Genomic DNA, 14743 nt, shown 5'->3' on the forward strand with positions numbered 1-14743 from the left:
TATAGAACAATTACTGTCTAACTGGTCATTCTTAATACTATTTTTTTTTTTTTCAATAGACATTGTCTATTTTTGGTCACTGCAGATTAAGAGAAAAATTACATTCTAACTGGTCATTTTTCTTTTTTTTTTTTATATTTTATATTTTTTAATATAAATTGTCAATTTGTTTCGGTCACACTCTGCAGATTTTTATAATCTTAATCACATAAAATATTAACAACATAAAATAATTTATTAATAGATATGGGTTCACATTCAGAAAACCCCTTTGTATAATCTGGATTATCCTGCACTATGTGGCATTACATGCACTTTAAATCCACTGCTACTAAAACAATTGTGTATTGTTACTGAAACATAGTTTCAATAGCTTTGGGCCTGATCAGTGTGCTTTTCTCCCCATTCATAATCTATTGCATTGACATGTTGCACAGTATTTTAGGTATAAAAACCATTAGTGAATGTTTGAAATCAAAATATATTTGGCTCTGCTAGAGGTTCTCCTTCAACCAGCGGGTGTAGCTCCTAAAACTTCGAAACCCTACAGAAAACCGAAAGGGTCCAAAAGCGAAACTGAGGCATCCATGGAAACCATCTTCAAAGTGATCAACAGTGACGTCCACTCCGGCCTCCTCCAGTCGCGTGGCGTACATGAGTCCGTCGTCTCTCAGCACGTCATGCTCACAGGTCATGATGTAAGCGGGCGGCACGGCCTTCAGCACTTTTGTTTCAGCTAGTAGAGGCGCCGCTCTCACATCCAGCAGGCCTGGCAGCTTCTCCAGCAGCTTTGGGTCGCCGTGAAGCGGAAACACAGGTTTATAGCTCTTCTGGAAGGCCACCGGAAGAAGCTTGGTCCAGTCAGTCTTGGCTTTGGCCGCTGCTATCTCCTGGCTTGGAGTTGGAGTTGAGTGGTTGTTTGCCAGCAAAGACATAACAAGTCTTGGATCCCCGCTTAGGTACTCCAGCCAGAAGCGAGCCATGAGCGGACGGTGCAGGATGGGAATGTGGCTGTTCTGCTGATACGAGGGGGTGTTGAAGTCCAAGGCCTGAAGCGCGGGGTAGAGAAGAGCCTGAACTTTGAACTTAATAGGAGCACTATTGTCCAAAGCCATCTGTGAGAAGAGAGACAAAAAATGTGATAAAAAGTGTTTTATTTTCTTTTTCCTTAGTAATGAAAACACAGCCTGCAACTTGAAAAAAAACTACAATTAAAATATATGATAAAATATCATCACATAAAGTTTTTTTTTTTGCAAAATAAAACTGAAAATTATATATACTATAACACTACACTTATATATACTATATATAACACACACAAACTATATATATATATATATATAATTTTTCCCCCACAAAATCTGTAATTTTCTGTCGCTGTCTGGATGTAGTAAACTTTCTACACAATCATCGTTGCATTTTCTTCTGTCACTGGCCATAATTCCTACCTTGGAATCCAAATTAAGATCAGAATTGAATCAGAATTAAATCAGCTGTGAATTGAACAAATAGTTAGGAATCATGTCTTTGTGACAGTTTTTCTGGTGATTTTGGAATCTTCACCATCCAAATGGCTGTTGAAACAAAAAATGCTATGAAGTAAATCCTATTGTGTAAGAAAGTGTGACGTGCTAGACCAAAACAGGCACTATATTTGGAATCAGCACCTCAAAATAAGTAGGGAACATAATTTGACAGTATTTGACATCATTCAGCAAATATAGTGAAATTGATTTGCAGTTATTTCTCACACCTGTTGCGCCACAGCAGCGGCCAGATTGGCACCGGCGCTGTCACCTGACACAGCCACTCGTTTCGGGTCTATGGAGTACTGACTCAACACCTCGGCTGTCAGGATGTGTTTGGAGGCCTGAACGGCTTCGTTATACTGATCTGGGAAACGTGCCTCCGGGGCCAGCCTGTACCTGAACATACAAATTATATGTTAAATGACAGCTAGTAATAAATGTAATTAAAGCTCTAAATGGATGTAGCAATAAAATTATACAGTAGAGAATTGCTTACTCAATTGATATTACAACTGCATCCAACTCTTCAGCCATAGACCAGCACTGAAGGTAATACGTTTGCATCTCTTTAAAGAAAAAAGGAACAAAAGTTAAAACATAAAATATTGTTTTCCTCACTCCTTGTGTGTATAATATCCAAAACAGAAAAAAAAAAGTATTTATATGAAATCACATGCATTTTCACTTGCTTCCACTGCCGAGTGTCCATCCACCTCCATGGAAATAGACCACACCTCTTTTCAAATGTGGCTCTTGGTCTGCTGCTGTGGACTCAAACACTTGTGCCTGCACTCCTCCAAATGACGTTTCTGTGACCCGGATTGCTGGGCTGGACTGTGGACCCTTTATTTCATCCCATGATGCAGCATACTTTGCAATATCAAAAGGTCGACTCAGTCCAAGATCGTGAGCTAAAAAGCTCTATGGAAAAAAAAAAGACTACAAGTTAGAGGGATCAGAGAGCGGGATTGTTAAACACTCTCTAAAGGTCAGCAAATCTCTTGAAGAAAATGTATTTTATTCTGAAGGGACATAAGGAATGTTTGTTTTTTTAAGCATTACAGGCTCAAATTCCACATTTGTATTATTGAGAGCTATTAGATTTTTTTATTTAACCAGATTAACCAAGCATATAGTAAATTTAAACACATAAAATGTTTGGTGATTTGAGCATTTAGAGGTCAACAATTAAAATAATACAACATTTATAGAAATGTCAAAAACGTAATAACTCTTTTGAAACGATATTCAATAAATTTAAGTAAAAATAAAACGGTGAATAAAATAAAATAGTGAAATAACAAATGATCAAATATTTTTATTTGATTTTCTTAGACAAATTAGACAACTTTTTCAAAATATGGTGAAAAGACAAATAAGCAAATTTGACAAATCAATTTTTTGAGACAAATGAGACCATTTTTAATTGTAGCTTTTTATTTTTTGTTAGAAAATATATAGTTTATAGATTGTTATAAAAAATATGGTGAAAAGACAAATAAGCAAATATTATTTTCTTTCTTTTTCCTTTACAAAAGTTATTGTTAGAAAAAAAAACCATATATAGAATGTTAGTGTTTTTATTTTTTTAATTTATTTTGTTTTCTTAATAAGTTATGACGTTCATTTTTGTTCATTCCTAGAAAATAACACGTATAAGGGTTTAAACTTTGATCAGGCACATGTCACCCATTTTTATTTATGTTTAAATATTGTATCAACATTTAAATGACAATTATGCATATTTGTATAATGTAGCCTATATATTATATAACGGAAACAAATGCGAAGCTTACCAAATGCATTACACCACGCAATATGGAATCCATAAACATGAGTTTCCATGGCTCTGATATAGTGCTGGGCAGAGGCAGATAAATATAATAAGCAGCTGCTATTGACAGTAAAATCGCCACGATCAAAATGGACCGCATCATAATTATAGTTCCTGTTAAAAGAACACAAGAAACTCATGAAACTATACCGGTCTCACAGCTGACATGTAGTGACTGACTGTATGATGTTGTAATACCTCACCTGACCCCAGAGAGCAGTGGTTTTGAAATCACTGCAAATTTTACATTAAAAGTCCTCAGGTATGAGAACTCTAAAGCCATCGTTTGTAATTTTGTGAAGTTGATATATGCTATTATTTGTTGATGGTTCGCGTTTATTTACTACTCTTGCTTTTTGAATATATAGAAAAGCACGCAAGTGTTTAAGTAAACGACATCTGACCTTGATTTTATTTTTTTTCTGCACTGTATTCTGCTAGTAGATGGTGACTTTTATTTTGAAAAGTTCCTCACGTTCTGTCATATAACAGTTGTTTACATACGCCACATTGGAATGTACTGTATATCAGACATCTGTCAGCCCAACAGTGAAAGCACTACACATGTTATACTATTTTACTGATTTTACTACAACTGCTATTACTACTACTACTACTACTACTACTATTCTTGTTATAGAGTTATGTAGCCTAAAACTAACATTATTCATCTTGATAATTCTGCTCGTTTTAAAATGGTCCTGGTGTGATAATGTATGCTTCATGGTTAATGTCCTGATAAAGCATGGTTTAATCCAAGTCTGTGAACAAATCTCTGAAATATGAGATCTGATCTGATTACTGTAGTAATGCTAATGACCACTAAGTGGCGATGTAGTTTCTCTTTTACAATATGGTCACCTATTCTTTTCACACTGATTACCATACTTCCATAGAAATGTATGAAGCTTAAAACCCCCAATTAAATAGGCTAGCATTTCAACTAAAGCCAACAAATGTAGATTTTCACTCGTATGTACTGTTAATGTCAATCACATTATTATAACGAGTTATAACAAGTTTAATTTGGCCCACAAATCAGGAAAAGTCGCTCTGAATTATGAGTTTGGATTATCATGCATTTCGATGTAGGCTATAACAATACAATAAATATTAGATTTAACACTGTACGGTAATGACACAGTGTGTGTAGCCATGGAATATGCGAGTGAAATTATAGATAGATTCAACCATTGGGGATTTTTTATGAAATATCTTAGTCCTAAACAAAATCCTGTGTATCATGTTTGAGGATGTGGAACGTACAAACAGGAACTTAAAGGGGTCATATGATGCGATTTCATTTTTTCCTTTCTCTTTGGAGTGTTACAAGCTCTTGGTGCATAAAGAAGATCTGTAAAGTTGCAAAGACTAAAGTCTCAAATCCAAAGAAATATTCTTTATAAAAGTTAAGAGTCAGCCACACCTACCTAAAACGATAATGTTCTTTTTAGCAGCATCATATGACCCCTTTAATAAGTTTGTGGACAAAGCATGTGAGTTTTAAACCAATGATGAGTTTTACATCAATTGTATGTTTGTATATTTAAATAATAACATTTATTATTATTATTATTATTATTATTATTATTGAAGTTACAGTTCGCATATAAATAAAAAAACATTTATTTATTTATTTATTCCACAACACCAACCAATTTTTAAAAAATGTATTAAACTGTTTTGTTTTCACTTTGACCTCGTCTATCCTAACAGAACAATCTGTTCTAACATGCTCTTTTGTCTCCATTGTCAGTTATGATTCCGGTGACTGATGGAATGGTATGGGAGAGTATTCGGTGTTATACGGTAAACTTCTACACCCCCCCCCCATGTGCACCTCCACATATTTGACATTGCGGAATTCCACACTGGTCTGGTCTGGTCCACCGTGGACTTCGCAGCAACGGAATGACATGCTTTCTGTTACGAGCATTTAGGGACTAACGTGTTAATAACAAGATTTACTGAATCCGAGGTAAGTAGACGAGTTTTGTTCAAAATATTAACGCTGTAGGCTAATGTAATTTTCCGAAGCGCTCTGAGACACTGGTTCGCAAAGTTTCAAGTTGCAGAAAAGCGCGAGCCGGTGACTCTTTGATGGGAAAGGGAAGTCTTGAATTGAATGGAAAACGAAACGAAACCTAAACGAAACTTAGTGCGTTAAACTCTTAAAACTTTTGCGTGAGCTGATTTACTTTACTTTTATTTCTGTCTACTTTGACAGCTGTATGTTAACTAGTGAATACTTCAGTTGGTAGGTTATGTGCATCCTGTGTGCTTTTTATGCAGGAAAAAAGTCATTCGTAATCATCATTAACGCTGCTTAATCAAATTCAATGACACTTGTAATGCTCAGGTGAGAATCAACAGAGGAGGCTTTTATAACATAATTATTCGCTATTGTGATTCTGTCCACTGCATTTTTTCCCGGAAAATTCGAACCCAATTCATTATGAAACTTGTTTTATCAACACAGGGGCCTGTTTGCATCATTTCAACATGTTACATTCATATGCCTTTACCTATATATCATTTCCAAATGCCAAAGACATTAAAGACAAAGTCAATTCCCAGCAACAAGTTGTTTACTTAAGCGTCACACGAATCATATACTTTCGTAATGGCTGGATTGTTAGATCATTGAAATGAGCATGACGTATGTTGTATATTGTATAGATAAAAACCAGTTTCCTCTGCATTGCCATTATAATAACATACACTTGACTTCAGAGAAGCGTTCTAATAGAAAACTGTGTGAACTTGCATTGTAGAATAGCGTTCTTATTGATTTGAATCGTTTAAATGATTCAATTGAACCGGCTCACAAAAAGGGCCTAAACGATTCGTTCTTTAATAAGACTGAATCAGTCCTTGCAGTTCTTTATAAAAACTTACTAACTCATTGGACCCGGGAAACATCTATTTCGCATGTTAAAATATAGAGCTGACAGCTACCGTGTTTGAAGCATACTGAGGATTTCACTGGTGGGACGAAACTTAGGCTACTTTAATAAGAGACATGTTTGATATACAAACACACACACACACACACACACACAGACAGAGAAGATGTGTATTACAAGTCAAACGTATTGGAATCGTTTACAGGTTAATTATATCACCGTTTTTTTCATCGCACAGGGAAGCAGAAGCGTCACGTGATGACAAAATTACGTCACGACCGAAAGAATCGCTGAATCGTTTTGTTGAATCGAATCTCAACGAGTTGGACTTTCGATGGGAGCATTTCAATGTTGTTTACTGTTTCCTTTAAGGACGATAGTGTTAAAATGTGAACAGTTGTGATAGAAAGAATACAGACTGTAACAAAATATGATTTAGGAAAACACATTCAGCTGGTGTCGCGGATCATTTCTTGGACCGGATCTTTTAGCCAGAGGAAACCCGATCCCAAATACATGACGTCATGTGACATTCCAGAGCGAATCTTGAGATACAGAAAGCAGACTTGTAGACTTCAGAGACTCCAACCTTTGCATTAAGCTTGATTTCTCCCCTTTTAGTTACCGCTGTAGTATTTATAGAGTTGAAAAGTGGAAAATGTTCTGTAATGTGAAAGTTTTAAACAGCAGTGCAAAACATCTCTTTTATTATGTCAAACACAGGGTTTTGCAGACTAATACTGTATGTACTAAAGTGTAATTGTAAGTGATGCTTTAAATTATGTCCTGTAAAGAAAATGCACATTTCTGTGGTGGTAACCTGACCACAGGGTGAGCACTGATTTGTCAGCATCTCACACCCCCATTAAAACACACAGGCGTACCCTGACCCCTCCCAACCCTACAGCCCTTTGGCCCCAAACTCAAACGTTAAAAGAATGTGGTGCTTGTGGGTATTTTCTAGAGTCCCATTCCATTCTTTGGCTCAGTATCCAGTTCTTGTGATAACGCCAGGCTATATTTAGTGCTTTATACACTCTCCTTAACATTTAATGCAAATACACATTGCAGATACATTTTTACAGATTACCCACTTTTTTTCCACCACTCCATTTTCATCTTGTACCGTCATGTGTAGTACATCTGGTTTGCTCTCTGGGTTCTCCACTGTCCACCACCTCCCTTTGATAGGTGTTTGTGCTCATTGCATTTGAAAATCAGACGTTTTGCTCAAACTGCCCCCATCATTTCCTGAGAGTGATTGTAATGATCTGTCGAGCTGTCAGTACTCCTTTGTTGTCATTATCGAATCGGTTGTGCCGAATTATTGCTAATGCCAGTTACCCTGAGGGTAGCTGAGATGTTCTTATGAGAAACTCATGGTACATTTGTAAAACATTTAGGCAAGGCTTTTAGCACAGGGAAGGGTGGTGGTGGTTAAAGATCTGGTTTAGGAATGGGTGATTCATGGAGAATTGCTGTGAACCCTGATCACCATCATACCCTTGAGCAAAAAACCCACGGTTCCCTCATTCAGTGTTGTTCTGTGGAATTTTTTCCCCCACTGTTTTTGGTTATGGTTAAGGATTCAAACAAACCCATAAGTATGAGCAAGTAGTTCCGGTCCTTGAATTTGATTGGTCTAGCAGTGTTCCAGAAGTGATGATGTAGTCCAGTAGCACTAAGACTTCTCTGTGTTTGCATGAGTCATTCATTCAACCGATTTGTTCAAAATCACTGATTTTTTATGAATGAGTCATTGAATCAATTATGCAACTGATTTATTGTACTGACTCTTGCTATTTCTAAAATTAATTCCTTTTCTCCTCAGGGAAATTAAAGAAAACATAAAAACGAACAAAATGTGAACTATGAGATTGTTAATTCTAATGTATGCTTTTATTGAAGCCATCAAGACACTAACATTATTTTAAACTTGTTTTTGAAATAATTGTTTTTAACAGCATAATTCCTGGTTTTGCACGGGCAAGAAATCTCCACCAGTTAAAATGAACATCTAAATGATCTTTTATAGTTATCCCTCGTTAATTTGATTGTAATTCGCAATTAATGCTATATAGTTCTGTCCTCATTTAAGGAGTTAAGTACACAGTCTTGTACTTTTGTGTTTTTGTCTGATTTTATAATAAATTTTTTGCTTCAGGACAAAGTTTGTAATGACGCAATTCACATTGTAGCTTGTTTGCTTGGTTGATCACTGGTTCATAAGACAATTTTAAAAAATCCCAATTTGAAAACTGAAAGGGAAAATACTTTCAGAACCATGTGACATATCTTCATATGGCAGAAATTGTAAAATTAGTGTGGGGCTCCAAATTCAGCATATCTTTAAAAGTGAGTAATTGAGCCATTCATTCAGTTAATTTGTTCAAAAACACTGATTCTGTATCACACCACTACTGAGTGTTGCCCCCCAAAAAATTCAACGGTTAATTCTATTTTTACTTTGTTTGGAACTGTTTTTGTTGATGAAGCAAAAATGGAGTTGAGGTGTTTCTCCACTCAGACGCTGTGGATGGTTTATCTCCGAGCTGGTGCATAATTTTGTTTTTCCTTCCTTCCTGATCCTGACCTGTTTGAGGCTTGATCATAGGTGCAGCGGAATGCACATGAAAGGATTTTTAGGTGCTGAGACCAAACTTTTCCCACCCCTTTATCTCATCAGCCATCGATTGCTAGAGGCAGGATTGAGGAGTGGACATTGGTCCTTGTCTCTTCTGCTGAGCATCACAGCATGTTTGATCATAAGAACCAGATCCAGCAATCTTTGCATCAGATGTTTCATGACTTGGGTGATCTACCTGCTACTAAGCATAACATGTTTGGTACAGATGCCCGAAACCCGACTGCAAACTAACCTAGCTTGCCTGTTTGTAGCTGAGGCCCAAATCAGGATAAGGAATGTGACCTATTGACCTTTAGAAGAAGAGGGAGGGAAAGTGGCTATGGTGAAGGGTGCTGGCTGTTCATTCTGTACATACATGCACGTTTATTCCAACTTTTGCATGACTGGTGGTCTGTAGAGTGTGATTTTTGAAATATGGTTGAAGTCTAAATTGTCTGACTAACTGTAATATTAAAACATCAGTGTGGATGTTATGACAAGAACATGAGGCTCATTGATTTGATGGAAATGCTTATGAAATAGGTTAGGTGAGAATTTCAGTGATAAATAAATGTAAAATGATTCTACTAAAACTATGTATCTTTAACTACTCATTGTCATGATAACTAGTCGGTGATGACTCTGATTTAACTAACTGGTTTGATTCATTTATTTGTGATTCAGACTACACTGTTCACGTTGTATGTTTTGATTCTCTAAAAATAACCAGTTCAAAAGAGTTGTTTGTTTGGGGATTAAACTACATTGTTATATATGATTCATTAAAAAAGAACCTGTTCATAAGAGCCATTCTTTTATGATTCAAACTACTCTGTTCCTGCTGTGTGTTTTGATTCTCCAAAAAGATCTAGCTCATAAGAGTCATTTGTTCAGGACTCAGACTACACTGTTTGTACTGTATATTTTTGATTCACTAAATAGAACTGACTCATAAGAGTTGTTTGTTCAGGAATCAGATTATGCAGTTCAAATAATATGTTTTTGATTCACTAAAAAGAACCAGCTCAAAAGAGTCTGTATTCTGTGATGTGGACACTGTTCATGCTGTCTGTTTTGATTCACTAAAAGAACAAGCTCGTTAGAGTCATGTTTGGGACTACACTGTTTGCACCATTGATTCACTAAAAAAAAGAACTGCCTCATAAGAGTTCAGATATTAATACCAGTTGAGCTGTATGTTTTGATTCACTAAAAAGAACCAGTTCATAAGAGTTGTTTGTTTGGGGATTAGGCCTAAACTATATTGTTGCGCAATATATTTTGATTCACTAAAAAAGAACCTGTTCATAAGAGTCATTCTTTTATGATTCAAACCACCGTTTTCCTGATGTATGTTTTGATTCACTAAAAAGAAATGTCTCATAAGAGTCATTTGTTCAGGAATCAGACTACACAGTTCGCACTATATATATTTGATTCACTAAAAAGAACCAATTTCTAAGATTTGTTTGTTCGAGAATCAGATTATGTATTTTAAATAATATGTTGTTGATTCACTAAAAAGAACCAGCTCAAAAGAGTCTGTATTTTGTGATGCCGACATTGTTCACGCTGTCTGTTTTGATTCACTGTTTTGATTCACTCTTCAGAGTCATTTGTCTAGGACTACACTCTTTGCACTATTGATTCACTAAAAAAGAACTGGCACATAAGAGTCGTTCAGATATTAATACCGAGCTGATTCACTTGATAGATACGCTCTAGATTTTTATCTATCAACTTCTTCCTTTCTCAATCTGTAGCTCCATTTTTTTTTTATTTTTTTTTTTTTACTTCAAATCTTTTTATTGGTATTTTGTGTTACAATACAGATTGAAATAATGATAACAAGGTGAACAGTAGGATATTGTCCATTATTAATCCCTTCCACAATCCCCCCATTCATATTAACTCAGATAGACAGAAACACAGTAAATTAAATAAATAATTAAACAATAACAAATGAAATAAAATAGATATAATTAACCAATATATAAGTAAAAAAAAAAAATTTTTAAATCCCTTCTAACAGATGACAAACATTACATGTTGCCAGTTACAGGTGCACAAGGTAGTCCTTTAATATATTCCAAAAAGGGATCCCAAGTCTTATAAAAGGATTTGAGTGAACCAGAGAGTGAGCATCTTAACTTTTCAAGTCTGATACAGTAAAAAATGTCCTGTATCCACCTGTTATGTGTCGGGGGCGAGGTATGCTTCCACATAAGAAGGATAGCTCGTCTGGCCAAGATTGTAGCGAAAGCAACAACCTTACAATCTCGGGCTGTCAGATCAGGTCTAAAGGATACTCCAAAGAGGGCTAAGAAGGGATCAGGGTCTATATTAGTGTTGAGAACTTTATTAAATGTATCAAATACACCTGACCAGAAAGTTGCCAGCTGTGGACATGTCCAAAACATATGCAGGTGATCAGCGGGTGAATGTTTGCAGCGGTTACAGGCAGCGTAGCTCCATTTTTATTCTGTCTCTGGACACAATTAGGATGTTAAGGGTGTGAGACTGTATAATTTTCTCCGATGTGACCCTGCGCAATTCCTCCGTGTGACTGGAGAATATGATTCACTCAGCCTGACCCAGTTAAGATGCTCCTCTGCTCCTTCTCAGCGCTCAGAGGCTGGATCACGTTTCATACTGGGGTTACGCAACACTGAATTTGGATCCTGGGAATCTCTTTTCTGTCTTCTTTCTCTGCACTGTCCCTCATTTTTTGTCCCCTCGCTCCTAGTGTCTTTTACTGTATGTTCTGTAAGGTGAGAGGGGATGAAGTTTCAGTGCGGGCAGAAACAGGGTCAGCTTTTTGAGCTCAGCTGGGTGTGTAACTGCATTATTGTGCCTTCAGGGAGGAACCAGGTCGTGCTCTGGAGTCTGTGGTGTCAGTATTGGGTAACACCTTTATCTGTTAAACAGGACAGAGGCGCTGAGATGAGTCCTGATGCTGTTATATAGACCGAGGGAAAAGAAAAGAACAATTTAATATGACAAATAATTGTCTTAGATGGAAATGAGATTTATCGGAGAACATATTTTGCTCCTGAGAAACAGACTTTAGTAATCTCTCGAGTATCAGAAAAGATCTCGACGATGTCACAAACTGTTCTCAGATTTGGCAAGATACTAAAGTCTGAAATCAAATGTAAGAGATCAAAATGATCTGGGCTGTGCTATCCACGTGTATTTTATAGCTCTATGCTCATACTGTTATGAACTAATCTGAAACACATTTGAGAACTAAATTTAAGGAGTAGTTCACCCAAAAATAGAACTTCAGTCATCGTTTACTCATCCTCATGTTGTTTCAGATCTGCATGATTTTCGGTCTGCACATGATTAGTGGCTTATACTATAATATCATAATTGTTGTTTTAATGATGTGAGAGCAGACATGATCAAATATGGCACTTTTAGTATGTCACATTTTTTTCTCATAACATTATTTATGCAACTGTAATTGCAGTGTCATTGCATGCATGCCACCTCTAATCAAGAGCATTAATCAAAATATCTAAATGCCACTTTAGATGCAGCATCTGTGCCACATCTGCAATGCAAATATTGATTTGTTGATAATGATTTCAGTTGATTAGTAGCATCTTTTTTAAATCTAATTCAATTTATTAATTAAATGTAAGAGTTTGACATTAAAGATGATGCATACATCTAATAAGGTTAGAAAAGTGTCCACAATGCTGCTGGAAATCACTTTAAAGGAGCAAGTATTACTCCTTAATTGAACTGTAAAAATATTCTCTAATTATCACTATTGATAATATCCCAAAAATGTAACTTTAGAACAGACTGAAATGTATGATGCTGTTCATTAATAATATGAATATGTGCATACACAAATGAGATTTCAGTTTTCAGTCTTGTGTGGTTAATTTAGACCTAAGGGCTGTTAACACCAAGGACGATAATCAAAAAATCTAATAATATTAGCATTGACACCAACAAGTGGCAACATTCTATTTATTATAAGTGTCTTCTGCCACTTTAAATGTGCAATCCTTTCAAAGTCGGGTGGATTCTGAATGACTGTGAATGTTTTATTGTTCATCAGAAAGGGATTCCAATGATATTGTTGCTCTGTGACATTATCATCATAGCTGTGGTGTGTAAATTTGTCAAAACTTGATTAATTGTTGTTAACGGACCTTTACACTTAGCACTAGCCTGATAGGCAAGCTAGATTTTAGGCCAGAAACCTCATATACTAGACCAGAGGCAAATAAATGGCAGTCATTATTCTGCCACACTCCTGTAATGTGTCCTCGATTACCTGTCTGTGCCTCGTCTGGACTGTTATCGCTTCAGTTCCATTTGTGGCCAAGGTTGTTGAGATATTTTTAAAGAGGTGATGTCATCTGGCTGTAAATGCTGATCAGAGTCACAGACGTGAGTCAACGTCGGGGAGATGGAAATCCTGAGCGCTCTGAGGTGAGATGGAGTTACTTTGCAGGCAAAAAATGTGACATTTAGATTGTTTCTCATTCTCTGGGAATGTGTGTGTGCAAGCCTGAGCATGTGTTTTGTGTGTGTGTGTGTGTGTGTTTCAGCTGATCAGGGCTGAGGGAAGGGATGGAATGAGAGAATAAAGGAAGGAGGGGGAGATGGAAAGGAAAAAGTGATGATTTTCTTGGTTTCCCAGCTTCCTCAGTGTTATTATGTGCCATTAGCTGGATTATAGGCCCATGCCAGACTGGGTCCACGCCACATCTGGGACTGTAAACCTGCCAGATGCAAGAACAGATTTCTAAAAAGAATTGAATCTGTCTTATGGTGTGGTGTGTGTGGCAGGTAGTGCTTGTTTGCTGTTGTGAAGATCTTTAAAGCTGAAGTGTGTACTTTTTTTCTAAAATATGTGTAGTTGTAAAGAGTAAGGTTGATTCCTTGTAAATTGTCACTGTGGCGCTATCAAAACATTGTCTTGTTGATTTGAGCTTCCTGCAATGCAGTAGATGTGTCTTTTTAATGTGTTTAGGGAGGTTTAAGGAAGTTGAATCTTGTGGTTTAAATGTCATCTATGTTCGAATTAGGTTAGAGTTGAACTCCCTAGTTCCAATAATAGCCCGTAGTTATCTGTAAATTCAGACCAAAGTTGAATTTTCATTTTTTTTAACGCTTATAACGGCACAAAAACAGCAAAATAAATTCATCAAAAAATTAAAAAAAATTTTGTGTGTACACGTGTGTGTGTGTGTATTAGTGCTGTCAAACGATTAATCGCATCCGAAAAAATTTTTTTTTTTTACATAATATATGTGTGTGTACTGTGTATATTTATTATGTATATATAAATACACACACATGCATGTATATATTTAAGAAAAATATGCTAAGTTTATACATTAAAAATATTTATATATAATATCAATTATATGAATATTTTCAAAATATATAATGTATGTGTGTGTATTTATATATTCATAATAAATATACACAGTATACACACATATATTATGTAAGAAAAAACTTTTATTTTTGATGCGATTAATAGTGATTAATCGTTTGACAGCACTAGTGTGTATATATATATATATATACACACACACACACACACACACACACACACACACACACATATATATACAGTGGGTACGGAAAGTATTCAGACCCCCTTCAATTTTTCACTCTTTGTTATATTGCAGCCATTTGCTAAAATCATTTAAGTTAATTTTTTTTCCTCATTAATGTACACACAGCACCCCATATTGACAGAAAAACACAGAGTCGTTGACATTTTTGCAGATTTATTAAAAAAGAAAAACTGAAATATCACATGGTCCTAAGTATTCAGACCCTTTGCTCAGTATTTAGTAGAAGCACC

General features: G+C 35.9%; 2 protein-coding genes across 2 annotated transcripts in view; one reads left to right on the forward strand and one right to left on the reverse strand.

Moving 5' to 3' along the window:
* Positions 1 to 6: 6 nt before the first annotated feature.
* LOC107685437 (neutral cholesterol ester hydrolase 1-like) lies at positions 7 to 3572 on the reverse strand. The gene is made up of 5 exons (XM_016482013.1): positions 3329 to 3572; positions 2222 to 2453; positions 2029 to 2098; positions 1757 to 1928; positions 7 to 1115 (listed from the first exon to the last, which is right to left on the reverse strand). The coding sequence occupies exons 1-5, from the start codon at positions 3467 to 3469 to the stop codon at positions 495 to 497; spliced, it is 1236 nt and encodes a 411-aa protein (XP_016337499.1). The 5' UTR covers positions 3470 to 3572; the 3' UTR covers positions 7 to 494.
* Positions 3573 to 5230: 1658 nt separating this feature from the next.
* LOC107685439 (fibronectin type III domain-containing protein 3B-like) overlaps positions 5231 to 14743 on the forward strand; it is a 72042-nt gene continuing 62529 nt past the window's right edge. Inside the window, exon 1 of the mRNA XM_016482016.1 lies at positions 5231 to 5344. The gene's annotated coding sequence lies outside the window, so the exon portion shown is untranslated. The remainder of the gene's footprint in view (positions 5345 to 14743) is intronic.

Source organism: Sinocyclocheilus anshuiensis, unplaced genomic scaffold, assembly GCF_001515605.1.
Source record: "Sinocyclocheilus anshuiensis isolate Anshui unplaced genomic scaffold, SAMN03320099.WGS_v1.1 scaffold862, whole genome shotgun sequence".
Classification (NCBI taxonomy): Eukaryota; Metazoa; Chordata; class Actinopteri; order Cypriniformes; family Cyprinidae; genus Sinocyclocheilus; species Sinocyclocheilus anshuiensis.

Excerpts from the sequence above, each read along its gene's own strand:
- LOC107685437 (XM_016482013.1), bottom strand. The coding sequence starts at position 3,469 with ATGATGCGGTCCATTTTGATCGTGGCGATTTTACTGTCAATAGCAGCT. Across the intron at positions 2,454-3,328 it reads TGCGTGGTGTAATGCATTTG|AGCTTTTTAGCTCACGATCT; the intron begins GTAAGCTTCGCA and ends TTTTTTCCATAG. Across the intron at positions 1,929-2,028 it reads GCAGTTGTAATATCAATTGA|GTACAGGCTGGCCCCGGAGG; the intron begins GTAAGCAATTCT and ends TTGTATGTTCAG.